This window comes from Calcarisporiella thermophila (assembly GCF_041956535.1).
Source record: "Calcarisporiella thermophila strain CBS 279.70 unplaced genomic scaffold VTP21scaffold_10, whole genome shotgun sequence".
In the NCBI taxonomy this organism is placed as follows: domain Eukaryota; kingdom Fungi; phylum Calcarisporiellomycota; class Calcarisporiellomycetes; order Calcarisporiellales; family Calcarisporiellaceae; genus Calcarisporiella; species Calcarisporiella thermophila.
The window spans coordinates 213,308-240,131 of record NW_027192200.1 but is presented as its reverse complement, the minus strand read 5'-3'; the positions used below and the strand labels follow the sequence as shown (position 1 = coordinate 240,131).

Here is a 26,824-nt window from a genome sequence, read left to right as displayed (position 1 = left end):
CCCGCAGGAAGTTTAAAATAGCTACCCTTATTAACAATGCCTAAAAAAGGTTTATTGTTCAGGTGTATTGAGACAAATCGAAATAAAAAATTGATGGACGTGACTTATCCCTATGTTTCTCCCCACCCTCCTTTTTTTCCTAGCTCGTTTCTTTAATTTTTCTTTTATTTGAAAGCTTCCTTTGGGCTATATTTATTATTTATTATTTAACTAGTTTCAGTTTCTCCCGACCTTCTCTGCTCTCTGGCCCTCCTACGCTTTCTCCCCCCTCCCCTCCCCCACCCTCTCCCCCCTTCGCTGATTGCCTTCATCGACTCCCCTGCCCCCTCTCTCCCTCCCCATTAGCGCCTCTGCCATTAGAATGCGAACTCGGCTCTCTGCAGCTCAACACTTTTAACCTCATCATTCATAACTGTTATACTCTCCTCCTGACACTGCTAGTGATTTGTGAATCCCATTCTGCGTGAATGTTACGAGCACCCGAGAACCGCGACCCCCCGAGGTTCCGCCCCTTCCCCGGAGGCGGCGTCAAGGTCGGAAGGGTCAAGCTAGCGAAATACGCGACGTCGCTCGACCCACGCGGCTATATACCTGGTAAGCGCCCGCTCCCCCCTCACCCCTCGAGCGCAGAGAATGCCTGGGCCCCGGGGCTTCTGCCAATGCGCCCCGAGGCCTCCTTGAATCTCGCCTAATGCTTGTCCCCCCCCCCCTTCTGCCCCATAGTCTATGAGTACCAGCTTCCCGAGGGCGACCACACCATCATGTGGGATCGCGAGACGGGCGAGGTCCACTTCACGGGCATTTGGAAGGCTCTGGGCAACTCCAAGGCCGATATCGTCAAGATGGTGGACTCGAACCCCGAGCTCAACGTCAAGAAAATTCGCGGCGGGTTCCTGAAGATCCAGGGCACGTGGATCCAGTACGAGTACGCCAAGATGCTGGCTCGCCGCACTTGCTTTGTGCTGCGCAAGGAGCTGGTGCCGCTGTTCGGCCCGGATTTCCCCGCCTCCTGCCTCCACCCCTCGGACCCCGGGTTCGGGTGCCTGCTGCTGAGCACGCCGCCCGGGAACCCATCGCTCCGCGTCCCCATGATCAGCAAGCGGCGCAGGACCTCGGCGCTGGCGAATGCGTATCGAAGGGCGAGCCCCATGGAGCGGGTGGACAGCGGGACGGCAGGGATGGAGCATGCGGCGGACACCGAGTCCACCGACGAGCAGACGGAGGACGACCGCTACGGCGAGGACGAGATCGACATGGAGGAAGTGGAGGAGGAGGTGGGGTGTGGCTTGGGCAGAGGGTGGGGCAAGGCCCGCGGCGCGGGGCCCTCCATCCACTCCCCGCCCCTCACCCCCACCACCCATCCCGGCGGTGGGCTTGGCGGCGGGCTAGGCGGAGGGGAGAAGCGGCGCAAGATGACGTCGCCGCGAGGAATGGAGTTCCTCCTCAACCAGCAGCACGAAGCGCTCGCCGGCGAGTGGCGACCTCGCTCGCTGTCCACCCCCAACTCCGCCTCGGAGCCCCTCCATGCCGACCACGTAAGATGGTCCCGCCGCGCCTCCACCGGCGGCCCCGCCATCACCTTCCTCTCAGCCGCCGGCAACAAACCCAACGAAACCCTCGTCGTGCCCTCCAAGGATTGGATCGACACCGTCACCGCCACGCTACTCTTGCAGAAGCTGTCCCAGGACGATGGAAAGCGGCCCTTCCGCCCTTGGCACGAGACCGAGCTGCCAAGGTCGGTGTTCATGGGGAACAAGGAGTTTACCGTGGTGTGGTCCGAATGACTTGGTTCCTATGTTTTGTACATTTTTTTTTGCTTTTCCCCCTTTACTTATTATTGTTATAATATTTTTATTGGTTTTAATAATAACTCTCATTGGCCCCGCATCCCCTCCCCTCCCTCCCCCTCCCTCCCCTTTTCCCGTTCATCGCCTTATATTTTGTATAGTTATTTTTTGCTCATTACATTTTTCTTTTCTTTCTATTAATAATGCCTTCCGCTTCCCAAGTGTCCTTTTTTGTATATGATGGCATTGGGAAATTTCTGATGTATATCCTTTTTCTTCCCCCCCCCCTTTCTTGAGTATAGTATATAATATTTGTTTCACCTATGTGATTTTACACTAGTTTTTTTTTTTGACTTGATCTTTTTTTTTGTAATGCTGTATTTTTGTTTTTCCTTCCATTAGCCTTTATGTCAAATACCTCTTCTAGTGTCACTCTTCTTCAGATATGCAATTTAATTCTTTACAAGTATTAATAGTACAATACATGGCTTACTTCCTATGACTCGTTTTCTTGCCATATAATAAATCGACATAGTCTCGCTTGGGTCCGGTTTCGTTCTTTTTCTCCTGCTTACCTACGGGCTTCTTCATGCTGGAGGCGGGTGCCTCATCGATCGCCATCGCCATCCCACTCGTCGTCTTTTGCTTCGTTTTCTTGGCTTTGCGCTTGGAAATTCCGCCGCTCTTTGTGCCCCCCAAGTCGAGATCGTCATCCATGGGCTTGGGCTCCTGGGAGGAGATTTCGCTGGGTTTGCGAATGCGCTTATAGAATTTAGCCGATTTGCCCATGTTGAAAGTGATTTCACGAGAGAGGGTGAGGGGGTGTGGGGTGGAAATGAGAGGGGGAGGGCAGAATCCTAGCGGTGTGTCGTCTCGTTTGGCAATATTTTGTTTAATATGTGACTGTGCCCATGAGCCACAAAGTAGTCATGGATTCAACTTGAATCACAGTCGTTGTTCACGTTGCCTTCGAACTACTCTACCAGCATTTTTAAATTGTAAATATTGTACTAATTAGGCGTGATATTTTCATTTCATGCGAAAAAAATGAGCAGTCGGCTTATAACTACACTTCCCATTTCACCTGACCTGCGCTCAAAATTGATCCAATATGGCTATTACTCCTTACGCGACTTGGACTCCACCAGCACAAAGGCGCTTAGCGAAGAGCTCTCTATAAGCCTTGATGATGCGGCATTAATTCTAGAGTATCGGATGCCGCCTCCGCTGGTTACTCGAGATGCTGCTGAGATTTTAGATGCTGCAAAACGGAGAGCGAAGATTAAAACAGGGTGTAATGCCATCGACGCGATGTTGGGCGGAGGAGTGGAGTGTGGAATGGTGACGGAAGTGTGTGGCGAAAACGGAAGTGGGAAGACCAACTTTTGTATGAATGTATGTGCGAATGTGCAGGCCCTGGGTAAAGCGGCTATTTATATAGGTGGAGTTGGATTGGAATGCTGGCTAGGGTAGATGACCGAATGGCTAATGAATTTTGGCTTGATCCTAGATTCTGAGGGAAGCTTCATAGCACGAAGAATGTCACAGATCACCGAAACCTTGGTTGCGCGCGTGAATAAGCGGATTGAAGAAGATAACTTGGAGGGTATTTATTTTGTGATTTTCTTATCGAGGTGCTCCCCTATCCTCATTCGCTGGACTACTTTTCCGACCAGAGCCTAAACTATCTTCGACAGAGATCCTCTCCAACATACACGTTTATCGGGCTTCCACCCCGGCTGAGCTGGTTGCTCTTACGCACCTTCTCCCCACGCTAATTGCCTCGCTCGATGCAAAGCTTATCGTCGTTGACAGCGTTGCGTTCCCATTTAGGCAGAATTTTCTCGATATGGCTCACCGCGCCCGAATTGTGAATGGGCTTGCGCAACGGCTGGCATCGATAGCAGGGCAGTTAGACGTTGCGGTTGTGGCCGTCAACCAAATGGTGGCAAGAAATGGCGGAGGAGCCGGAGGGGACCGGGGAAAGTTGATGCCGGCCTTGGGCGAGAGCTGGGGACACACTTGCAGCCACCGGGTGATGCTGTATCAGAAGGAAGCCGCAAGGTAAAATCTGGAATTCTGAGCTTTGGCTTGCCTCTTGGTGGGGGCCAGGGGAGAAGGAGGAGAAAGGGAATATTCACTCATGGCACGGTTTGGCTTAGATATGCAACCCTCTTCAAGTCGATTAGCATGCCAGAGAGCACCGTGGAGTTCCGAATCACGGTAAGCACCCGTTGTTGGCCTCGTTTTTAACGCATACGTGATATTAATGCTTGGGACACCCTAGAATGACGGGTTGGTAGATATAAAGTAATTGAGAACGAGATTGCTTGAATTGCCAGGCCGGATGATGAGCGTGATCTCGTTGTGCATACTGATTTGGCCACACATGTGTGACGTCACCCGATCACCATTTTTTTCCTGCGGGAGTCGCTCGGAGGGGGGCGTTTCTCTTCCGTTCCATCCCATCTCCATTACTACTACTCTTCCAACTCTCTAATTTCAACAAGCAGCGCTCCATAGCCTCCCCTCATTTGGACACTACGGCTCCCCCTTAAGCTTGCGCCTGTAGCTCAAGATCTGTAAGATCGGAGCTCCGCTTTTCGAGACAAAGCGGGGTATTTTTTTAACGCTTTTATCTTCGCGTGACATATAGGTGACCGCATAAAGCTCCAACCTATTGTCCACATATCTCGATCGGACTGTTTGGGCGATCTAGTTCTCCTTCAGGCTGCCGAACTTCTTTGAAGTATATATGTCTTCCAGATGTTTTTCTGCTCAACTAGATTGGAACAATGGCCCCCGCACGATGCTGATGCGTTTGTATATTTGCTTTAGAATTACATCCGACCGTTGAATCCTGACATCTTGAGAGTTCAATCCGCGTCCCCGCACTTAAATAAGCACACCCCAAGCAAACCTACACATTGTGACGAGATGAAATATTTAGAAGTGCCAGCATTCGATGCAATAAATCGAGCTTTAAATTCTCTGGAGAGTGCCGAATGCAAAGTAAATGCACGATTGGAGGCCTATTCTTGTGTGTGCTTAATTCAGTTTGGATGACAAAAAAGAAAGCTATCAACTCAGACCTTTTGCCTCTTTTCCAGGTAAAAGTGCCGGCTCTGATAAGCGGCTTTACAAGCAGCTTGAGATGCGGTATATTGAGGAGATGGCCCGCTCCGCCTCCCCAGAAGACCATTTTCGACACATTGTCTCCCCGTTTGGCCCCATGAACGAGGCCAGCTCCCGCAAGACCCTCTTTTTCCTCATCGCTACCCTCAACGCTGCATTTCCGGACTACGACTTTAGCGACGCTAAACCTGAAGAGTTCAGCAAGCAGCCGTCTGTGCCGATGGTCATGAACTCCGTGCAAACTACGCTGTTTAATTTGGGTGGGCATGAACGCGTGGTGACGGAGTTACGGCTGTGGGATGTGGTGGATAGCGTTATTGGGCTGGATGAGTGTGATGTTTACTCGTATAATCCCGACCACGAGGGCGATCCGAATCGAGAGGAGGGCGCCATGTATGTTAGCGCTTTTAACTTGCCATATTTTTTTTCCAGCCCGGATGTAGTCTAACATGCCTTTGCTTATAGCTGGTCGTTTAACTACTTCTTCTTTAACAAAAAGTTAAAACGGATAGTGTTCTTCACACTGAAGACCCAAAGGTAATTTCCCTCTGCGTCCCGGCGGAAGGCTCGAGGGCGGTATTAATCCTTTCATTTCTTATGCCCGTAGCTATATGGCACCCAGCGATGAGGACGAGGAACTAGAGTCGATCGAGGAGGATGAGATGGGTGAACGGAATATAGGGCGACGCTTTTCAACCAACAGTATCTCATATGAAGAATTTATGGTGGGCAACATGGAATTTTAATTAGCACGCATTGCAAGTACGTTTTCTATTTATAACAACACGTCGACACAGAGAGACGAGGAAAGTGGGAAAAAAATATTGTATTCTGGCTTCAATACGATTGTTTTTTTTAACACGTCAATCTGTGAAACAGTGTTTAGTATACATATCCTTGCTTATTTTGAATCTCACCCCTCATCCCTTTAACTCTATCCCGTTGTTTTTATTATCTACTCTTTACCTTATTTTTTTTTTCCTATTGGCCTATTTGTTTTTTTTTCCTCCCTTTTGCAGAATTATGTTATCTCCTTGTAAGAATTATGTTGTGCTATTTGTCTTAACAGAGTCATTTCTATCCTAATTTGTATCCCTATCCTTTTGGGCTCAGCAGTATGTTGTTTTCGAACACCGCCACTGTCCTTTCCGAGCGTTTTTCTTTGGAGCCGAGCGATTTTTCTTTTCTGTTTTTCTTTTAGGGAGAAAATAGAAAATAACATTTTTCCTGCTTTTGAAAGATTTCCATTTTGCTTTTTTTTGTTAATTAAATCTTTTCTTTGGGATTCATTTGCATTTCTTGTTCGCTCCCCCCCTTTTTTGTGGTAGCAAGGGCCATCCCCTTCTCTTCATTGCTGTTTGGTTTCTTGTTTATTTTTCCCGCTTTTCCCCTATATCCCCCTATCTCCCTCTCCCACTCACCCACCCTTTCTCCTCTCCTCCCATGATTGGGGCCATGGCTAACACCCGCAATACTGTTAGTCCCAACACTACTCTTCCCATGACAGCCGTGGCGAATGCGATCACAACGAACAAGCAGCCACCTCGGGCCCATCATGCACACTACGTGTCCAATAACGAGAAGCTTATTAATGGAAATGGCACCCCCAAACTCGCCACCCTCCACACTGAGCCATCTCCAGGGATGGATGAAGTACACATAGAAAAGATGAATGGCGAAACGACCCCGCCTCTTCACACCCTGGATTTTGCCTACATCAACGAGGTTGAGTCTCTTCATCCCAAGATTTCATCTCCCCGACTGGGAGCCGAGGGAGGCACCCCAAAGCGAAAGGATTCCGAGCCTGCTGCTCCCATTACCCCTGCATCTGTATCCCCTGTAGCTAAACCCCTTAAGGCTCCTGCCGGTGTTTCTCGCTCCGCCACGTACGTGGCGCCTTCATCACGCATCTCCCGTTCCAACACCTCCGCTGGTGAGGCAGCCGCTCCGCGCCATCTTCATCGTCGCAACACCTACAATCCCGACGATGATCTCCATCGTAAAGTCAATCCCGACTGGGACGATCTCCGCCAGCTCCAGGAAGAGCTGGCTCGTCGAAAGGCTAGGCGTCTCTCGAAGCTACTACAGCGGAAACAACAGGCCGAGGATGAGGTTCTTGTTGGGACGCGGATTGGGGAGGATCATGTAAATTATGTTCTCATGTACAACATGCTCACGGGCATCCGAATCTCGGTGTCGAGATGTACTGCAAAACCAATGCGAGTGTTGAACAACGAGGATTTTTCCGCAGCGCATAAGATGACGTTTGATATGTGAGTTACCGTGGACCTTTCGGCATTGTAGAGAAGACTTACTTACCCCCGATCTTGTCTTTTTTCCATGACCATCACAGCAAGGGCAACGAGCTGACACCCTCGGTGAAATATGACTTCAAGTTCAAGGACTATGCCCCCTGGGTGTTCCGGCACCTACGTGAACTCTTTGGAATCCACCCTGCAGATTATCTGGTGGCTCTCACGAATAAATATGTGCTTTCGGAGCTGAGCTCGGCCGGTAAGAGCGGTGCCTTCTTCTACTATTCGCAGGATTACCGTTTCATCATCAAAACGATCCACCACTCGGAGCACAAGTGGATGAGAAAAATACTGAAGCAATATTACGAGGTAAGGAAGGAGGAGGAACACTTTACACCCGGCTCTCCAGCGTACTCACCCTCACGTCTCTGCCTCCTTTTTGTCCCTTTTTAGCACGTGAAGGAGAATCCCAACACGCTTCTGTGTCGCTACTATGGGCTCCACCGCGTGAAACTCCCGCATGGCCGTAAAATCCACTTTGTGGTGATGCAGAATGTCTTCCCGGCCAACAAAGATATCCACGAGACCTACGACCTCAAGGGCTCTACCTTTGGCCGAGAACTTCCCGAGGCCGAGTGCAGAGAGAATCCGCGTGCGGTGATGAAGGATCTCAACTGGCTGGCCCGCAAAAAATGCCTCGAATTAGGGCCAGAGAAGCGTCGAGTCTTCGTGGGGCAGTTGGAACGGGACGTCAGGCTACTGCAGAACTTGAACATCATGGACTATTCGCTCCTAATCGGAGTGCATGACCGTATGAGGGGTAACCGAGACAATCTGCGAGAAAAGAATTTGTGGCTATTCGAGCCCACCGACGGCCCCTCACCCTCATCACCGCACCAGCAGCAGCCCCAGCATAAAAAGGAGGAGCGGAGGCTGCAGCGGACCCCCACCAACGCCCAAAACTCCACTGCGTCGGCCCTTCGGCGTGCCGTGGTGGCCTCGGACCCCGTGCGGGTCACACACGAGCAGCTCCCTCTAGCGGCCGCGCCGGAACGAGCTCGCTGCTGCTTTTATGCGGACGAGGGGGGATTCATGTCCACGGATGAGCGTAACCTGCCGGGAAGAGAGCTCTACTATCTGGGCATCATTGACATTTTAACGCCATTTAACTTGACAAAGCGGGCCGAGTGCTTTTGGAAGGGACTCCGGCAGGACAGAAAAGGAATCTCGGCGGTACCTCCGGTAGAGTACGGTGGCCGATTCTTGAAGTTCATGAAGGAAACCATCCGGCATCGAGATTAGCCCCGGGCAACCCCTACTGACGAAATGGCAAATTTCGTTCCCCCCCCCCCCACACACACACTTCCATCCTGCATTTCCACTCCTTTATTTATCCCTTTATCTTTATCTCGATCCACGATCCATCCCGCCTAACTTATCTATCTATTTGTCTACCTATCCGCCCCTTTCGCTCTCTAATTATTTTTCTTTGTTTGGGTTTCTAAAGCTGTTCTTCACTTGATGGTTGGTTGCTTTCATACTCTCTCTGCCTCCTCTATTCCCATTTCCTTCTTCTGCTCCTTCTCCTCCTTCTCTTCCTCGCATCCGCTCTAAAACACATGCGCTTGCCGCTTATACCTCTTTATTTTTGCAGTATATCCACTTCTATCTATCTATCTATCTGTCTGTCTGTCTGTCTATCTATCTATCTCTTTATCTATCTATTTCCTCCTATTTCCACCTCATTGCTCTTCTTATATGCCCCTTCCATTCATTTTTTTTTCCCTTTTCTTTTTAAACTTTGTAATTTTGCTGTAATCTCACGCACACGCTCTCACTCATTCCACTCCTTTGCCTTTTTTACCTTTTTTATCTTCTTTCCATCGAATGATTTTCCTTTTCCTATTCTGTTCTTACTTTTACTCTTTACTCTTCTTCCTTTTGTTGTAGATTTCTTTTCTCCGGTTTAATCCATTGAGTTTTTTTTTTGTTCTGCCTTTCTTGATATGATATAAAATAGTTTTATCCATTTGTTTTCTAATTAGCTTGCATCACCAGCAAACTGGACGAGGGCGAAAGGAAAAAGAAAAAAAGAAGAAATAGAGAAACGGAAAGGGATATGTAAGCAGTATGAGAGGTGAAGATGGAAGGAGGTCGGGGAGTAAATGGAATAAATCAAAACGCAAAATACAGGAGAAATACTAAAAAAAATTACAATACACACAAGTTCAAATAAAATAGCAAGAGCGAAAAGGAAAAAAAAAAAAGAGGAAAAATCGCGTAAGCAGGTGAAATTCACCGATACACGAAGAGGCAATAACGCTGCGTGACCATCCCCGCGACATACCCGGGCAAATTGGAGGCTTGAGAGAGAGCGTCGGAACCAAGGGGGGCGCTCACCCAGATTTCCACCGTCGACACGCCAATGGGCGGCACCGAGAAGAGAAACATCTCCCCAAACACTTCGTTTCCTGCGAGCGGCGTTGCAGTCATACCATTGGGCTCGACCCCCTCCCCCCTCTTCCCCCTTTCGTCCTTTCCCTCGACGCTTTCGACCTTCTCGGGTGACTCTTCACCGCCCCCTCGGCCCAGTCTCGAGATTCTGCCCCAGGGGCCCTGGCCAACCGCATGGACCCTGCGGCCATCCTGCACCACCGTCATCGCGATCTTGTCCCGGTACCGCCCCAGCACGGGAGCCAGCAAGGGGACAATACATATTGCATGGGCCCCCGCCCCAATGGACAGTGTATACGCGCTATACACTCGAGTGTCCAGCGACATGGCCAGATAGCGGTCATCCGTCTCGATGGCAATCTCACACAGCATCTTGAAGTCCTTGCCGAGCTTCAGAGAGGCCAGCGAATTGGCCTCCCCAAAGTCAACCGCGTTGAATGCGCCTCGTGCCTCCACATTCATCACCATCTCGCCGAACCTGTCTCGCGGCCCGCGCACTCTCCCGCGTGCCCCCAACGGCGATCGCGCATCCATGGCGTCCATCACATAGTCCATGGGCTGCTCCTGCTTATTCCCCTTTTTCTTTTTCGTCTTCGTATCGTCTGGTCCCAGCCGGACATTCTGCTTGCCATCTAGCCACTGCGCCAAAGCACCCTCTATCTCTAGAATCCCGTCGCTCTTCCTTCTCTTGCCATCCCTTCCACGCTCCATCCGCGGCACCAAACTCACGGGAAATGTCGCCTCAGGCACATACGCCCCTCTCTTCCATGCCTTGATTGGCTGCAGCATCCTTGTTTCCTCGCACCAGCTTGCCCCGCAGAAATACACGTGCTCAGGCGAAAAGCCGTCGGGCTTGGATTTGGCATAGTCGATGATATGCATTACATAACACTTCTTCGACGAGGGGGCGAGGTGGGCAAATGTGTGGGTACGTGGGCCGACTTGCTTGAGAACTTCGCGCGGATGGCGAGGATGTTGCTCAGTGATGTACGGAATCTACAAGAGAGCGAATATGGGAACCGTCATGAAAAGGGATTCGCGAAAGTGGACTGCCAATTTTGCAATACCTGATCTGGCCGAATGAACCACGTGCCCTTGAAATATTGCTTACCGCTAACAAAAAGAAAAAGGTAAAAAAAGGCGAGTTAATTCTGGGGACGAGAGACCCATCCTGACACTGGCGGTAAGTTATCGACTTCATACTTTTGATCCGTCATCAGCTCCTCTATTAGGGCAATCACCTGGTTCCCTGCATCCTCCGGCGAGCATATGTAGACGAAGTCTCCCACACCATACTCAATGCCGTTTCTTTGCAATTTCTCGTGCTCCTCCCATTCATCATCCTAGCGGAAAGATACACATTAGGGTCGGCGCTAGAGATGAGGGATTTGTATTCTTACCGAATCCGGCTCAATCTCAGGGAAACGAGGGAGAGTAATCTTTTGTGTCGGCGCCGATGTCGAGGTTGGTGTTGGTGTTGGTGTAGCTGTGTTCTGTACAGATGTCACCTCTGGCGTTTGTTCATCACTGGAGTCGTCCTCGCTCTCCGATTCCTCCTCACTCGCCTGAGAATAAAAATTATATTAGTATATCTACGCACGCGCACCGCTATGGATATGTAATAAAAATCGAATCACCAGATCTAATCGCGTTAAAATGCCTTCCCACCGTGGGTCATCCGGTTCCGAAATTAAGTCAGCCGGGATCTGACCATGGTCGTTTTTTGCATTTCTGTCGGCACCTGACTGAATCAACAAGCGGGCTGCATCAAAATGGCCTGCGTAGGCTGCCCAAGCCAGTGGTGTGCCTCCGTACCATGTGTCTCTCAGATCCACCTCGGCTCCGAATTCCATGAGAACCCTTATTACACGGATCGAGCCTTCGAATGCGGCCGCGTGGAGGGGGCCCCATGTGAAGTGTGTGTCAAAAATCGTCGAATCCCAGAGCTGGTTCACGTTGAAGCGCGGGTGAGACTGGAGAAAATGGCGTACGGATTTGGAATCTTTGCGCTCTATAGCCCAGAAGAATTTCTGGACATCTACCAATTAAGAAAAGCAATTCGAACATAGTCGCCATTAGTAATTTTGGAATCCGCTCGTGTGAACCCCATATTAATTCTTACCGCCATGAACTCGGCGCCCTTTTAAAGGCTCTTTCCGCTCTCTCTCCTTCGGCGACTCCTTTTCATCGCGCTTGGCAGGTGGTCTTACTCTTAATTCCCTTACATTGGTTGGAGCCGGGGATTTCTTCTGTGACAATGGAGGTGGATTCGAAGGATCGGATTTTCGCCGCCATTGCGGTTTATCTGAGTAGTTGACGGCTTCAATCCGGCGTTTTGGCCGTTCCATTCCTGCTGCCCTTGAGTATCAGGATGCCACAATGAAACCAACTTTGTTCAATCCTTTTGCCCTCTATTGCGATAACTTCAAGAGGTTGTAAAATGGCACACTGCGCCACCTATCGGCCCACTCTGTCATTCAAGAATAAGGTATGGTGGTTTTGAGGGTCTTCAAAAAATCGGAGACACTCCCACACTTTTGAAAAAATAAAAAAATTCCCATTTTTATTTTTAGGGGAAAAAATCGAAGGAAATGAACAAGGGGAGGCGGGAAAGGAGAGCGAACAAGGAGATAGACGTTTATTGATCCTTGTTGGTGGTCTTCTTGGTACCACGGAGCAAACCAGTGCGACGGGCAGCAACCAAACCCACCTTTTGACCAGGAGGAGCAAAGCGGGACACGGTTGAGGCGTGACCAATGTGCTGATGGTTACCACCACCGTGAGGATGGTCGACAGGATTCATGGCCACACCACGGGTCTTGGGCCATGCGTTCCTCTTCACGCGGTACTTGTGGTAAGCGCGACCAGCCTTCAACAACGGCTTGTCGATTCTGCCACCACCAGCAACGATACCGATCATGGCACGAGCATCGCCACTGATCACCTTCTTTGCGCCGGACGGAAGCTTCACGCGCGTCTTGTTCGTCTCGGGGTTGTGGCCGATGATGGTGGCGTAGTTGCCGGAGCAGCGGGCAATTGCTCCGCGGTCACCAGTCTTCTCCTCAACATTGGAGACGATGGTACCCTCAGGCATGGCAGAGACGGGCAAAACGTTTCCGACAGTGAGAGCAGCCTTCTTACCGCAGTAGACGAATTGGCCGGTGTGGAGACCCTCGGTAGCAACGAAAGTCTCAGTGCGGAGCTTGTACCTAAAATAAAAGATAACATTATTCAATCACCAAGATCCCTAACCCCCCCATCCATTGATGAAAATCATCTTGGCCAGATTCCTTACCGATAAGGATCACGGAACACCACCTTGGCGAGGGGAGCACCACGTCCGGGATCATGGACAATCTCCTTCACAATACCACGGATGTATCCCTTGCGCTCTGCGAAATCCAAGTTACGGAACTTGGCAGCACCCTTGCGACCAGCAGTGTGCGACTTGAAGATGCCACCTGCACCCTTTCTTTGAGCCCTGATGACGCGACCCATGATCTAGTCAAGGAAAATGGTACGATCAGCGGATGAAGATTATAATTAAAAGGATTGCATTGACGAGAATTAACCCCAACATAATGGGTCCATCCATCCATTTATCTATCCATCCGTCTCTCATCGAGCATTTACCTAATGTCTTTTCTAAACTACTTTTTCGAAAAATAGAGATGAATTAGCGCCCCGAGTAGCCTTCGTCGAGGATGTGCTTTGTAAGTAAAAAGAAAAAGGCACCAAAAGTTAACAGAAAAATCCATAGGTGTGAATTGATGATATCACTTTATTACGTCACCAGTGATCCGAGAGTAGTCACATTTGCTTTAAGAACCTATGAATGATTTATAAGATGGGATGAGTTAAACTTGATGCCAAGATGAATATATGCCCTTTCCCTACTACATCCTAAATCTTTGCCAGGCCTTTACAACTATTATATGGTTAACAATTGCTAGATCTACCTTCCGATAAACTTTGCTTACAGCGAATAATAAAGGAACTCATCCGTATTGCTACGTTTAGCAATGATTTAAAAATAACATCCATTTTACAGTATCAATACAGTAGAGTGCATACCGTTGGAAAAAATTAACTATTTATGCCAAGAGACTAGAGTATAAATTATTATCCTAGGTGCTTAGAATTATCTCGAAAAATGACACTTATTATTCGGACACCTAGCAAGAGACAAAGAATACATTATTCCTAGGAGGCATTTAAAACTTTAAAAACTATTAATCTCAAAACCCATCTAAAACAAGAGCCAGTCTTTAATTATAGACTAACTAGGATTGAAAATAGGTGGAAAATTGCTTTCCGTTTGATACTTAATAGTTGAAATCTCTGGGACCGAATCCATCTCATGACAATGCTTTTATGTATTAACTCTTAGAGCGACAGCATTTCACAGCATGGCAACAACCATTTCCACATACTCTACGTCATATCTCTAGTTACAATACTACATTAGTTACAATAGTAATTGGGATATAGCTCCAAATCATAGTGTGCATATTGTGGGAGTAAGCGGGGAGTCAATACTGGCGTATAGTCCATCCTCCCGCTTTAAAAAGGGAAATACTGAGCATGTATTTTGATAATCTAACGGAACTCTACTCTGCTGCATACCATTGGAATATATTTTCAAAGGGGCGCGTGACTGCCAATTGTAATTTGTATTCCAAATTGGGGGTCTGTGCATTCTCTTGGGTTTTATTTTTTTGCCTTGGGAATTCTCACACTGCAATTTAGCAGCGCCTTCATTTCTAATGCGTTATTAAATACAAAAATTGGAGCCAAAATATAAATCCGATATTGAGTTTTGAACCTTTTCGCCCTATTTCAAAATGGTCTATTAAAAGAATTCTACTCTTGAGTGGCTGCAGGGGAGCACAAAGCGAGCATGTTCTCACGATAGAGAGCATAAATTCTCGCCTCGACAAGTTCACCCTCACATCTTTTCTCACCCTCCCCTTACCCTTTATTTTCCTCGATTTCAATTCTTGAACCGACTATTCAACCGATATGAAAATCCTCGCAGTTCTTTACGAAGGCAAAGAGTACGCAAAGGAGAAGCGTTTGTTGGGTATGGATTTGTAGCGATCCCCTACGGTCTGTATCTCTTCTCATATTATGAAACCATCGCTATAGGCTGCGTCGAGAATGAACTTGGTCTACGTGAGTGGCTCGAATCCCAGGGACATACTTTTGTGGTTACCTCCAGTAAGGAAGGTCCTGGTAACGTGATGGATAAAGAGCTTCCTGACACGGATGGTATGTCTATCATTGATTTCTCCGTATCAATGAATGCTGCATCAGCTTATGGTGAACCATTATTATTATTCCAGTCCTGATAACAACTCCATTCCATCCCGGATACATTTCCAAGGAGCGTATTGCCAATGCCAAGAATCTGAAACTGTGCATCACGGCCGGGGTCGGGAGTGACCATGTCGACTTGAATGCTGCTATCGAAGCGGGATTAACCGTGGCGGAGGTGACGGGATCTAATGTAGTGAGCGTTGCAGAGGTACTATTTCATCATTTTCCAAGTAGAGATACACTTTACCTAAAGATTTGACTTACTATATCATACGTCTAGCATGTTGTGATGACCATTTTGTTGATGGTCCGTAATTTTGTGCCTGCCCACGATCAAATTCTTCGAGGCGACTGGTAACCCCTCCTATCCTTTTCAATCTCTTCCCTTTTTCTCTTGCCTTATACCTAATGAAAACCAACAATAACTACATAGGAACGTTGCTGAAGCTGCAGTTGATTCGTTTGATATCGAAAATAAGGTAGTTGGCACGGTCGGCGCCGGACGCATTGGCTCCCGTGTTTTGGAGCGACTGAAACCCTTCAACTGCAAAGAACTGCTCTACTTCGACTATCAGCCACTTAAGCCCGAAGTTGAGAAAGCACTTGGTGCTCGGCGCTGCCATAGCCTCGAGGAGCTCGTAGAACAATGTGACGTGGTGACTATTAACTGCCCTCTAACCAACAAGACTCGAGGATTGTTCAACCATCAAGTGTTTGCACGCATGAAGAAGGGCTCCTATCTGGTTAACACTGCAAGGGGTGCTATTGTTGGTATATATATCCTAGTTTATCTTGCTTGATTCTCCTGCGTTCTAATAGCATATTATCACAATGAAACATGATGTTAGATCGCGACGCTTTGGTAGAAGCGGTCAATAATGGAACTGTTCGTGCTTATGGAGGTGATGTTTGGTACCCCCAACCCGCTCCACGCGACCATCCATGGCGCCAGCTGCCCAGAAACGCCATGGTTCCCCACTATTCCGGAACCACGCTCGACGCCCAAAAGCGATATGCCGACGGAGTCAAGGTGAGGATAGATGCTTAATAATTGGACGAAGAGTCCAATTAATTCAGAATTTGAGCATAATACTCTTGTTTTTTCCCCTCTTCGTAGGACATTTTACAGCGCTTCTTTGCAAAAGAACCAATTAAACCCGAGGATTTGATTGTTCATAATGGCAGATTTGCGTCCTTGTCGTACCACAAGGAAGAGTAACGGGGAAGCTGGATAGGCTCTCTGGGATACTATTAAGAGAAATCAGTCTACCTTTGTCGGTCCTTGTATTTGTCTTTAAGAGTGTAATATGCTTATGTTCAAAAATTCGGTTTGAAATTTGCTTTAATAATATGCCATCTATGGCTCACATTTGAATTCCAGTGGTTTATTGCTAATTAAAAAAAAAAATGAAAGTACAGTTCGTGCACTTTCATGCTAGCATGAAATGTGAAGTAGAAGGGTGGCATAATATGATAGTTGAATCAGGAGATATTAGAAAAAGAATGATAAATGGATAAATAAGTCTTATATAACTCGCTAATATCCGGTTAAAAAAGTGATAAATGAGGCTAGGAAAACTGGAAGAGATGGCATGGCCATAGATTTACGTGCTACAGAGTTGCCATGTATATTAAATCTGTAGTCGTACATGTGGTGTATTGCCCTACTGTGTATTTGGTGTTTGCTCTGTCCTCGTCGCTGTTTGCAAGGTAGCAGACCCTGGGGAAGAATTGTTGCTTATTACGCCCTGTGGATGAAGCATCTCTGCCTGGGAAACAGGCACCTGCATCGGAACAACCATTGGCTGCCCTGCGCCAGAGGAGGTGATTACGGGCCAAGCATTCGGCACAGCGGCTCCACCATTGAGCAAGCTGGGATCCATTCCCGGATTTATGTAGCCTTGAGGTGGAGAAGCATACTGCATAACCAGAGGAGGCGGTCCACTCATACGGGGATCTTGGTGCTGTGCAGGATAGTACCCCGATACAAGCATCGACGGAGGGCCGTAGCCCGTCGAGGGCCGGGTGCGCGCCAAGTCACTATCATATTTGTCGTCAGGGATATCGCCTTCGATTGGGGTGGCATTTTGAGTCACTAGCCGCTGCTGCTTCTTATGCCTTAGTACCAGCAGCAGGCCAATTAAGGCAGTTAGGGAAACAATGGAGACACTCCCAAGTACGATTCCAATAATGGCACCTTGCGAGAGAACATTCTGTGAAATAGTATTAGACTCGGGGGAACCATCGGTTGGCAAATCGTAATTGGTTTCAAGCAGATGTGGCTCGTATTTGTTCGCGAATTTCCCAGTCAGAGTGTCGTAAACAAAGATTCCGTTATCTAAATTCATAGCAATCAATATAGAGCCAGGAAAATAGAGTTCTTTAGTGTTCGGGAGACATAGAAGCGCCTCTACTAGACCTACCAGTCTGGTTCCCACTAGGATCTGTCGACCCAAACATGATCATCACATTGGAGCCAGACCTTGCACACTGATGTTGCATTCTGGGGGTTGGAAGTGGAGCCCCCGTTTCCTGCCCTGGGGTGAGCTCAATCCAGCTCCAACTCGTGGTATTGAGTAGCCAGGCATCTCCATAGAGTTGATTGGTATCGTTACGGCCTCCGCATATAAATATATCGTTGAATTGAGTGATGGTAGAGCCATGAAATAGGCGGGGGGGAGGGGTAGCGCCGGTGAGAGACTGGATCGTCCAAATTCGCTTAGCAGTATCGAAAATATGAGCAACATTCATGGGTCGTAAGCTAACGCCATTCGATCCTCCCAGCACCACCATTTTTCTAAACAAATTAGAACAAAAAACAAGTAGGACTTAGAAAAAAATGATTGAATGTTTAGAAATAATAAAAATAGCTCAAGAAGAAAATAATAGCATGCAGGCGTATCCATACTTGCTTACCCTGATATTAAGGAAGCTGTATGTCCGGTCGCCGGCCCTGGGTACATGCTTCCTGCCGGCACTTTTATTTGCTCCCAGTTGTATGTTCTCCCATCGAATCGATAGAGTTCGTCAAGTGGTTGAGGATTCGAGCCCGAACTATCCACCTGCCCTCCATATATCCAACTCGTCATATTCTTGTCGTATACAGCTGTGTGAAAGCTTCTCCTTGAAGGAGTAATGCCGGAAGGCTGCGACCAAGAATTGTCGGATAGCTTACATTTATAGACGGTATTCGGATCGTTCTGTGGCATGCTCGATGGCACTTGGCCACCAAATGTGACCATATACTCATCGCCTTTGTTTCCAGCAGGCAAAAGAACATTTCCTGCAACTGGGAGAACCGAATCTACATTGCCAGATCCGGGTAACCAGGCGGGATTCCGAGCATCCCAAGATTTTGAGAGATCAAGGACCGCAAATTCATTGGTTGGCACATTGGACCCAGTCTGATCAATCGTAGCACCTCCGTAGAGTATCAACTTATTGCCTAATACTATCTGGCCAAAAGCACGCTTTGGTGAAGGTGTATATGCGAGAGCACAGGAGGTCAACGCGATGATGACGATGATGACATAGGAGAACTTCATTTTTTTTACATCACCTTTTTGCACAGGCAATCAAAAGGCAATCAGTAGCAAATCAAACTGAAATTTTAAGATTATCAATTGAGCACTGTCTGACAATAGAAGTGACCGGAGAGAAAAATATAGAAATTATCGAAAGTGCGCTATGAAACAAGAAAATAATAAGTAGCGTTTTATTTCATAAAAATAATGGCTTTCCTGCCCGCCACATATTTCAACTGCCAATATTATTTTGCGAACAATTTTGCCACCCAGCCCCAGAGAAAACTCCCAAAACTGCGACAAAGTTTAAGCCCCCTCCTCATCTAAAAATGGACTTGTTTAAATATTGTTTTGGATAAAACCGCCACCGGTAGATCAAATGAGATTTTTTTGAGAAACGGCTGAAGGGATTACGAACCCGATGGGCCTAATTGCCTCGATTGCCTAATCAATGACACGCGATGATATTAAGGCTATATTCGCTCTATCACCTTGAAACGCGCTGAGCCTTGAGTAATCATCTGATCTTGTCGTCCATTAAAGATGCCAAGCCCAAACTTAAAGATATAATATCCCCTCCTAATTTCATATATCACCTCTGCCCTATATACCAACGCCGAAGAAATTGAATACTATTACGAAATTCAACAACACTATTCGATCATGAATAAAGTCAAAGTAAAGGTTATGTTGGATTGACGAATAAATGGTATACAGAAGAATAAGCTGCAGAAAAAATGGAAATTATAATACAAAAATAAATCAAAAAATCAGAGACAAGCAATAGAAAGCAAGACCCAACATATAATCGGTTTATATTTAAAAATATCAAAACCCTAATCGTATGCGTTGGGCTTGGCCTCTGTCTCTATCTCATCAGGCTTTATCCCAGCCGCTTGCACACTTGAACTTGTAGTGGAAGCCGCAATCGGAGCCATGTGATGATTTGAACCTACGGAATACGGAGGCAGAGAAAATCTTGTGTCCATTGTAGTTGTATAATAAACCATTGGAGGAGAGGTAGTGGCAGGGAGGCTAACATGTCTTACTGCGTGCGGAGAAGGATTTGAAGAAGTGTAACCAGGTGCCGAGACCCCGTTATTATTTTTAATTGGCGGCTTCATAGCAGATATGACGCTCTCGCGCTTTTGTTGGCGACGCTTCCGTCTAATAAGGAATACTGCAATGCAGATTACAGCAAGACCGAATACAACACAACCGACAACAATGCCAACGATAGCCCCAATAGAAAGGGAGCTAGATCCTGACGGCTGGTAATTTGTGTCCAGTTGATTGGGCGTGTAGCGTGAGGTGAATTGGTTCGACTGTGGATCATACACATACAAAGAGTTATCTAGATTGATCCCGTTGGAATCCAAAGCACCTGGGGAGAATGCCATGAGTCGTTAGGTGAAAAGATATATCCTGCACGAGCGAAAATTCAGTATTCTTACCGAATAAAATCAGGATTGAGCTACCTGATCTCTCGCAAGCGTGCCTGGAGCGAGCGGTGGGCGGAGTGACGCCGCCGGTAGGCGTTATTTGTCGCCACACCCAGCTCGTTGTATTTAGAAGCCAGAAATCTCCGTAAAGATTGTTAACTCCATCACCGCCTCCAAATAAGAATATTTGGTCGTCAAGAGCTGTGTACAAGAGAAATAGAATTATTTAACTGCCCTTCTATTTGTACTCCGGATGAGAACACTTACTAACAGCTGCACAGTGGAGCCAGCGAGGAGGTGGAGCATTCCCTCCTAAGGGTTGAGCTGTCCATACATTTGTTTCCGTGTTGAAAATCCATGCGCCGCTGAGTTGGTTCATGAGTACTGAACTCGAACTTAGTAGTCCACCAAGAATGACCATCTTGTTTCCAATTAGAGAAGCTATATTCACAAAGAATTGAAGGGTATCAGGAATGAAGAGAGAACGCTTTTGTGCAGGGCTGATTGCCTACCAGTATGTCCAACCAACCCAGTTGGATTCAAACTGCTGCCGTGAGCAGGATATACTTGTCTCCACTCAAGTTTTGAGCCGTCAAATCGATACATGTCGCCTAGAGTCTGCCACACTGGCGGGTCAAAAGTTGTTCTTCCCCCAAAGACCCAGCTTACCCCGTTCTTTTCGGTCACGGAAGCTGATAGTCCTCTTCTACTTGGACCGGGGTAATCAGGTTGTGACCAACTATTATCAGATGTGCGCAATTGGAATACAGTATTCGGGTCGGTTGGAGACCCATTTTGGAGGCGTCCGCCAAAAGTGATGAAGCCATCACTAGCCGGAATCAACAGATTATCGGCGACAGCAGTGGGCCCATTCGCTTGGACTACTCGTACCCAAGATGGAGAGGAAGTATCCCATGAAGTTGAAAGATCAAGAACCGCGTACTCTTTTGATGTAACGGGCTGGCCATTTTGAATGACAGTGCCACCATAGATGTAGAGACTAAAGAATTAGATAGAACAAACGTCAGCTTGCAACCCTTTGCTAAACTTTTGCCACTCAACTTGTTTCCAATGACGGTATGCCCGAAAGACACTTTTGCAGCGGGAGCCGCCGCCGATGAAAAAGAGAGTTGGACAAAAATAACTATTGATATAAGGAAATGTCGATTGAACATTATAATATCAGCATCAGGAGATGATTTTGCTTAGAGAGAATAAGTTATCCCTCTCCATCATTTTACAAATGAGGCGCTCCACAAGTGCCATCTCCCGAAGCCACAGTCTACTTTTGTTTCTAATCGGGAGGCTTTTTCAGAGGAACCTAAATTAATTTAGTCAAGAGAAGGCTGTGGGGTGGAGACTTCTTCGCCCATTGGTGGATGGAGAAGTCTAGATGGAGGGGAGAGCGCAGGGAAGTTGGCGTATGCATCGATAGGCTTCAATATATTTATAACTCTGCTTGGGGGGGACAGCCGCATTGCTTCTCAATAATAATGCGAGGTTGGATAAGTATATGAACTGAAGGTTCAAAAGCCTCGCTTACTAAGAGGTTCATAATTGTCGTGAAAATATTAGAGTTTAGTTAATCTATGCGGCTTAGCGCAACTATTCTAGAGTGTATAATCACAAGCAAACTGCAGGGAATATGATTGAATCTAATACATAAATAAATAGACTAACTAAATATAGTCAGTTCAAGAGGAATCAATCCCTGTATTTTCGATAGAACGATTAAATATTTGTTAGAGTTTACATGATAACAGGGCTAATTGAATTTTTTTGTCGATCTAGTTGCCTTGCGATTAACCATAAAGACTATTTTTTTCCCCATCGATATATTTATATGCCCTGATGTGTTAATCCGCTAGCCGTCATATAATATAGCAGAAGAATAAGTAAAAGGTTGATCCAAGATTTGAGCGCCACTCTCTCTCTCTTCTACTAGGCAAGCAGGTACATATTAATAGTTATCTTAGTTGAAGCATGCAATACCTCCTAGCTTTGTAGTAATTCAAATAACGAATCAGGGCTATTCATCCTACTTCCGAGAAAGTGCATGATCGAGGCGAATCGAGGAAACGGCGTCATTACTACTTGAGGCTAGGTTACCAGTTGACAAATACAATTTTCGCACATAAACTGGCTGAAAGCACCTTTTGGGACGGTTTTTATTCTGAGTGCGAATGAATTGACTGGTGTAGAAGCCATGTCATTTAGATACAGGAATTTTCGCAAACTTCTGAGATGGGAACAAGCGAGAATAAAGCCCGCCGGAGATACCAATTAGGCCCATGAAATGTACTGGACCATCCATTTACGTTTTGTCTTTCACATTCACCTAGGTTGTATACAATACTCTATGATATGCTGCAAGTACGACTTGAAGCTGTTCTGTAGATGCACCAGTGCTTCGCAATGATTTTCCTATCCATGAATCCATGCATGATTCTAACGAGTATTGGGTAACCGTGGAATGATAAGTGGCTCTCTATATCATATTCTCTGGAAGGCATACCTGCATTCCCTAATTATCAGGCATCCGTACGGAATGAGTGGGTTGGGAAAAGTTACTCTAACATATGTGGCCAATGGATTGTGACGGGAACCAGGATAGGTGGGATAAGGCCACAGAATATGACTTGAGATTCAAAATCTTGTTGATTCATGCAGGTGGAGAGCACCCAATGAAAATAAAAATGGGCGCTCGATTCCCATTGGCTCTATATGGCGATGAGCAATAATTTCTTATCAAATTTTTCTCGGGGGCATTTTCCCCAATATAAAATCCACCTGGTGAGGCGAATTTCTCTTCACTTCTTATCTTTACCCTCTGTTTCCTATTTATTATCGCTTCCGCACCGTTCTTTCTCTTGGTCTGAATTTGACTTGAGAAGAACTCCTGCTATTACTGAAAACCAGAAACTCCACTCGAGCCTTTTCTTCGGCTAGTATCCACATGTACCGTCATACACAAGAGAAGAACGCCTCTGACTATATTGCCGACCAAAGTAAGCCCCCCCCCCCCTTATGTCCATAGTTATAACAAAAGCATTAACATCGTAATTTCCCCCCCCCCTAGTCTGGAAATCCCTAAGCAACTTCTAAACATAGAACCCGAAAACTACTGCTTTAATTCAACACAATTCACCTTTTAATTATTTTTAACTATCTCACAAACACTGGAAAATGCTATCCCCTATTGCTTCTCGAACTCTCTTCGCCTGCCGCGGGTCACTGCGCTCTGCCGCCATAAAACCACTCAGCACTCTCACACGAGGCCTTGCCACTGTGACTGACTCCCCTATCTCCATTAGCCAAAAGCCCTCTGCTCCTTCAGCTTCTACCGTTCAGCCCCAATCTGGGCCCGCCTGTTTAAAACTCAAGACTGGGCAAATCTTTCACGGCGAGTCTTTCGGTGCTCCTAATTCAACTTTTGGAGAGGCGGTCTTTACAACGTCGCTTGTAGGCTATCCTGAGTCTATGACTGATCCCTCTTATCGCGGCCAGATCCTCGTGTTCACCCAGCCATTGATTGGGAACTATGGAGTACCTGGATCCACTCGTGACGAGTTCGGACTCTTGCGATACTTCGAGTCCGAAAAGATCCAAGTACAAGGCATTATCGTGAACGACTATGCCACTCATTACTCGCACTGGACCGCTGTTGAATCTCTAGGAGAATGGTGTGCGAGGTATGGTGTTCCTGCAATCAGTGGCGTTGACACGCGAGCTATTGTCCATTTGCTGCGCGAGCAAGGGTCTACACTAGCCCATCTCTCTGTAGGCGAAAAGGCAATCAACGAGAATATCGAGACTTTTCCTAACCCGAATGAGCGCAACCTTGTTGCGGAAGTGTCCGTACGCGAACCCGTCGAATACAATCCAAAGGGTGACGTGCGCATCGCTGTCATCGACTGTGGCATCAAACAGAACATTCTCCGATGCCTAGTTGGGCGTGGCGCTGCCGTCACCCTTCTCCCTTGGAACTACGATGTTTCCAAGATTGCGGATGAATATGACGGTGTCTTTATCTCTAATGGCCCTGGTGATCCAACCAAGTGTGTGGATACGGTGCAACATCTGCGCCAAACACTTGAGTTTTACGATCGGCCTGTTTTCGGGATATGTATGGGCAACCTTCTGTTGGGCATGGCTGCAGGCTTGGATGTGTACAAGCTTCGTTTCGGCAATAGGGGGCATAACCAGCCTGCCATTGACCTCACGACCGGAAGGTGTGTGATCACTTCGCAAAACCATGGGTATGCGCTCCGTGACGACCAGATGCCTGCTGGGTGGGAAAAATACTTTGTTAACGCAAATGACGGATCAAACGAGGGAATCCGACACACATCCCGCCCCGTGAGATCCGTTCAATTCCACCCAGAGGCCAAAGGTGGTCCACAGGATACGGAGTACTTGTTCACGGAATTTCTGAATGAAGTGCGTGCCTACAAGGCGCATAGGGTTGGCATTCCGGTGTTTGTTGAGAACGGAGTGAAGGTTACGGCCTCCGTAGCCTGATCTCTTATAATTTTTTCTTTCATTCTTCCAAAAAAAAAATCATCGTTAGCCTTTATTTGCTATGATAAAATTTCGAAACATACAATTTCTTAGTATTTCATGTTTTAGTAGTATTGAATAAAGTATATATCTTTTTTCTTCTGTTAAAATTGCCAACAACACTTATTGAAATATCTCCTAACGTCGGCAGATGAAGTCTACGGAGCATTATGCACTTCTAAGTTCTTTTCTTATCGTATTGGACAAATTATTCTAATTACGTCGATAATGAACCTTTTGTCATGGACGATCAGGTAGAGATTAACAGGATTATTTTTCTATAACTTGAAAAAAACATTTAACACCACTTTATTAAAAGCATTAGATTTTCCTAAACACATTATCATATTGCAAAGAGTGAGGCAGCACGATTTATCTATTTAAGCTAGCCAGAATGGACACAATAATGCCCCCCAAAAATTAAATCCCAGAAAATGTTATAGAAATATTACATTATCATGTGCAATATTGAGTCAGCTAACCAAAGTAAAGTGAAAAAAGTTAATAAGACCTGTTGCATCTCTGTTATTTGCACACTATTTCGAAACAATGTCGCGCAGTAAACACTCAACCAACACTCCATGGGAGAAAAAGTATAGCTATTCCCGTGGCGTTCGTGTAGGCAATGTCGTGCATATTGCTGGTACACTTGCCAATCTTAACGATTGTCCTGATCCCTCTTCTGCTTATGACCAAGCCGCCTCTGCATTACGGATTATCGAGATGGCGTTGAAGCAATTGGGGGCATCCAAAACACACGTGGTCAGAACCAGAATGTATGTTATCAATATAGCGAGGGATTCTGATGAGATTGGTCGCGCCCACGGAGATATGTTCAGAGGGGTGGATCCAGTGGCCACGATGGTTGAGGTGCGAAAATTGATAGGTGAAGACTATTTGGTCGAAATCGAAGCCGAGGCCATAATTGAATGAACTTGATTAATATGTCCCAATCCTAATAATTCTTTGACTCCTTTCGATAAATACACTTGTGAAACTAGATGGATACTTAGCCGGTCTTATATATACATCTATCAAATTTGAGAGTGTCATGTTAGATTCCGGTCTTATCAAGAGCCAACCTATTAATCGTGATGAAAACTTTTAATCTTGAGCAGAGCATATTATCAAAAGGTGTGAAATTGGTCAAAGAAGTGTGTTCTTTTCCAATTTCGTGAAGGCTAAGGAGAAAAAATATCGCCCGATGTGGGGGTCGAACCCACAGCCTTGGGATTAAAAGTCCCACGCTCTACCGATTGAGCTAACCGGGCTTTGCTTTATAAGGATAAAGATGCCACTATTTCATCTCATCATTAGAAAAGTAGTCACATTAATGGCCCATCTCGATACCCGATGGGGGGAGGGTTAGTGTAGTGGACTATCCCTGGGATGCCGATGAGAACGGCGTGGGTTCGAATCCCACTTCCCCCACCAGCACTTACTCTTAGTTTGTGACTGCTATCCACTTGATCAGAAGCTGAGTCTTGATTATTAAAAAGATCGCCCTTACGATAAGTACAACGATTACATTGGTTTCACGTACATGATGTTTGATTCCACGTTGAAGGGCTCGAGAGTAATTCATTTTTGCGCAGTCGAGAGCTTAGAATCGAGATGGGTCAATATTTTTTTTGATCAATGCCGAGTCTTTATTGTATAGGAAGACTCTAAAATACAATTGTTACATTATTATAAGCAATAAAGTGAAAGGGAAGCCAAAGCTAAAGTTTTGGGTGATATCGTAGATCGAAAGGTTATGTTGGTCATATCAAATTTCAGCTCAAATAGGTAAGGGAGTGGTGAAACTCAACTAACTGTGGATATCAAAGGATAACATGAAAAATGGGGTGGGGAGTAAACAGATGGAAGCAGAGGATAGGAAGGGGATAAGGTAGGGGTTATTGCATTATCCCAGTATCAGTGCCGCTCCGATCGCTCCTTCTCTAACCGCACCCAGCTTGCACCACCTTCTTCGAAACTGTTCGATTTGCCGGTTTTTTCGTGCTCGCATTAGTTCGGCTCCTATCACTTCCTCAATATCTAGTTTGGCCCGGTTGTTGATTATTTCGGGTGAGGCTCGGGTGCTTTCGAAATGAAAGGAGATCCGATCTCGGTGGATTTGCCACAACACCGAGTCAAAAGTAATTTGGGCTACGTGTCTCGCTGTTCTCGAGGATTCCGTGAGGTCTCCTAGTATAAGGTTGCGAGCAGTTAGCACCGGAGTATTCTGGGGGCCTGTGATGGTGACAATGCACCTCTCCGCCCATTGCCATACCGGTGTGAGTTCAGGACATAAGAAGAAAGTATGACGAATTGTGTCTCTCGAGGCGTTACATCGGGTATCGAGA

At 46.7% G+C, this 26,824-nt stretch overlaps 14 protein-coding genes and 2 non-coding genes across 16 annotated transcripts; 9 read left to right on the top strand and 7 right to left on the bottom strand.

Annotated features, from left to right (window-relative positions):
• Nucleotides 1-467: 467 nt before the first annotated feature.
• On the top strand, nt 468-1,784 carry VTP21DRAFT_818 (uncharacterized protein; the record flags this gene model as incomplete). Its single annotated transcript, XM_069399002.1, has 2 exons — nt 468-594; nt 724-1,784. 2 exons carry the CDS (start codon nt 468-470, stop codon nt 1,782-1,784), a joined length of 1,188 nt encoding a protein of 395 aa, XP_069251707.1.
• A 492-nt stretch (nt 1,785-2,276) lies between these two features.
• VTP21DRAFT_817 (uncharacterized protein) lies at nt 2,277-2,576 on the bottom strand (the record flags this gene model as incomplete). The annotated part of the gene is made up of 1 exon (XM_069398991.1): nt 2,277-2,576. The coding sequence occupies one exon, from the start codon at nt 2,574-2,576 to the stop codon at nt 2,277-2,279; it is 300 nt and encodes a 99-aa protein (XP_069251706.1).
• Nucleotides 2,577-2,834: 258 nt separating this feature from the next.
• VTP21DRAFT_816 (uncharacterized protein) lies at nt 2,835-4,101 on the top strand (the record flags this gene model as incomplete). Its single annotated transcript, XM_069398980.1, has 5 exons — nt 2,835-3,207; nt 3,298-3,393; nt 3,464-3,851; nt 3,950-4,010; nt 4,075-4,101. The coding sequence occupies 5 exons, from the start codon at nt 2,835-2,837 to the stop codon at nt 4,099-4,101; spliced, it is 945 nt and encodes a 314-aa protein (XP_069251705.1).
• Nucleotides 4,102-4,792: 691 nt separating this feature from the next.
• Nucleotides 4,793-5,668, top strand: VTP21DRAFT_815 (uncharacterized protein; the record flags this gene model as incomplete). The annotated part of the gene is made up of 4 exons (XM_069398969.1): nt 4,793-4,799; nt 4,898-5,315; nt 5,388-5,459; nt 5,530-5,668. The coding sequence occupies 4 exons, from the start codon at nt 4,793-4,795 to the stop codon at nt 5,666-5,668; spliced, it is 636 nt and encodes a 211-aa protein (XP_069251704.1).
• Nucleotides 5,669-6,365: 697 nt separating this feature from the next.
• Nucleotides 6,366-8,479, top strand: VTP21DRAFT_814 (uncharacterized protein; the record flags this gene model as incomplete). The annotated part of the gene is made up of 3 exons (XM_069398958.1): nt 6,366-7,195; nt 7,276-7,546; nt 7,631-8,479. 3 exons carry the CDS (start codon nt 6,366-6,368, stop codon nt 8,477-8,479), a joined length of 1,950 nt encoding a protein of 649 aa, XP_069251703.1.
• Nucleotides 8,480-9,472: 993 nt separating this feature from the next.
• VTP21DRAFT_813 (uncharacterized protein) lies at nt 9,473-11,979 on the bottom strand (the record flags this gene model as incomplete). Its single annotated transcript, XM_069398947.1, has 6 exons — nt 9,473-10,627; nt 10,699-10,744; nt 10,835-10,974; nt 11,032-11,196; nt 11,269-11,669; nt 11,754-11,979. 6 exons carry the CDS (start codon nt 11,977-11,979, stop codon nt 9,473-9,475), a joined length of 2,133 nt encoding a protein of 710 aa, XP_069251702.1.
• A 290-nt stretch (nt 11,980-12,269) lies between these two features.
• On the bottom strand, nt 12,270-13,129 carry VTP21DRAFT_812 (60S ribosomal protein uL2; the record flags this gene model as incomplete). Its single annotated transcript, XM_069398936.1, has 2 exons — nt 12,270-12,840; nt 12,927-13,129. 2 exons carry the CDS (start codon nt 13,127-13,129, stop codon nt 12,270-12,272), a joined length of 774 nt encoding a protein of 257 aa, XP_069251701.1.
• Nucleotides 13,130-14,653: 1,524 nt separating this feature from the next.
• On the top strand, nt 14,654-16,169 carry VTP21DRAFT_811 (uncharacterized protein; the record flags this gene model as incomplete). Its single annotated transcript, XM_069398925.1, has 7 exons — nt 14,654-14,714; nt 14,780-14,902; nt 14,977-15,158; nt 15,231-15,304; nt 15,384-15,721; nt 15,799-15,980; nt 16,068-16,169. The coding sequence occupies 7 exons, from the start codon at nt 14,654-14,656 to the stop codon at nt 16,167-16,169; spliced, it is 1,062 nt and encodes a 353-aa protein (XP_069251700.1).
• A 445-nt stretch (nt 16,170-16,614) lies between these two features.
• On the bottom strand, nt 16,615-18,495 carry VTP21DRAFT_810 (uncharacterized protein; the record flags this gene model as incomplete). Its single annotated transcript, XM_069398914.1, has 4 exons — nt 16,615-17,288; nt 17,374-17,747; nt 17,867-18,056; nt 18,126-18,495. The coding sequence occupies 4 exons, from the start codon at nt 18,493-18,495 to the stop codon at nt 16,615-16,617; spliced, it is 1,608 nt and encodes a 535-aa protein (XP_069251699.1).
• An 815-nt stretch (nt 18,496-19,310) lies between these two features.
• Nucleotides 19,311-21,091, bottom strand: VTP21DRAFT_809 (uncharacterized protein; the record flags this gene model as incomplete). Its single annotated transcript, XM_069398902.1, has 5 exons — nt 19,311-19,858; nt 19,929-20,117; nt 20,184-20,357; nt 20,429-20,916; nt 20,979-21,091. The coding sequence occupies 5 exons, from the start codon at nt 21,089-21,091 to the stop codon at nt 19,311-19,313; spliced, it is 1,512 nt and encodes a 503-aa protein (XP_069251698.1).
• Nucleotides 21,092-22,464: 1,373 nt separating this feature from the next.
• On the top strand, nt 22,465-23,071 carry VTP21DRAFT_808 (uncharacterized protein; the record flags this gene model as incomplete). Its single annotated transcript, XM_069398891.1, has 3 exons — nt 22,465-22,468; nt 22,811-22,952; nt 22,996-23,071. The coding sequence occupies 3 exons, from the start codon at nt 22,465-22,467 to the stop codon at nt 23,069-23,071; spliced, it is 222 nt and encodes a 73-aa protein (XP_069251697.1).
• Nucleotides 23,072-23,102: 31 nt separating this feature from the next.
• VTP21DRAFT_807 (uncharacterized protein) lies at nt 23,103-24,437 on the top strand (the record flags this gene model as incomplete). The annotated part of the gene is made up of 1 exon (XM_069398880.1): nt 23,103-24,437. The coding sequence occupies one exon, from the start codon at nt 23,103-23,105 to the stop codon at nt 24,435-24,437; it is 1,335 nt and encodes a 444-aa protein (XP_069251696.1).
• A 588-nt stretch (nt 24,438-25,025) lies between these two features.
• On the top strand, nt 25,026-25,409 carry VTP21DRAFT_806 (uncharacterized protein; the record flags this gene model as incomplete). The annotated part of the gene is made up of 1 exon (XM_069398869.1): nt 25,026-25,409. The coding sequence occupies one exon, from the start codon at nt 25,026-25,028 to the stop codon at nt 25,407-25,409; it is 384 nt and encodes a 127-aa protein (XP_069251695.1).
• Nucleotides 25,410-25,674: 265 nt separating this feature from the next.
• Nucleotides 25,675-25,747, bottom strand: VTP21DRAFT_t138. The gene has a single exon. It is a non-coding gene; the product is annotated as a tRNA-Lys (tRNA).
• An 84-nt stretch (nt 25,748-25,831) lies between these two features.
• VTP21DRAFT_t143 lies at nt 25,832-25,907 on the top strand. Its single transcript has one exon. It is a non-coding gene; the product is annotated as a tRNA-OTHER (tRNA).
• A 475-nt stretch (nt 25,908-26,382) lies between these two features.
• On the bottom strand, nt 26,383-26,749 carry VTP21DRAFT_805 (uncharacterized protein; the record flags this gene model as incomplete). Its single annotated transcript, XM_069398858.1, has 3 exons — nt 26,383-26,560; nt 26,632-26,666; nt 26,732-26,749. 3 exons carry the CDS (start codon nt 26,747-26,749, stop codon nt 26,383-26,385), a joined length of 231 nt encoding a protein of 76 aa, XP_069251694.1.
• Nucleotides 26,750-26,824: the final 75 nt, after the last annotated feature.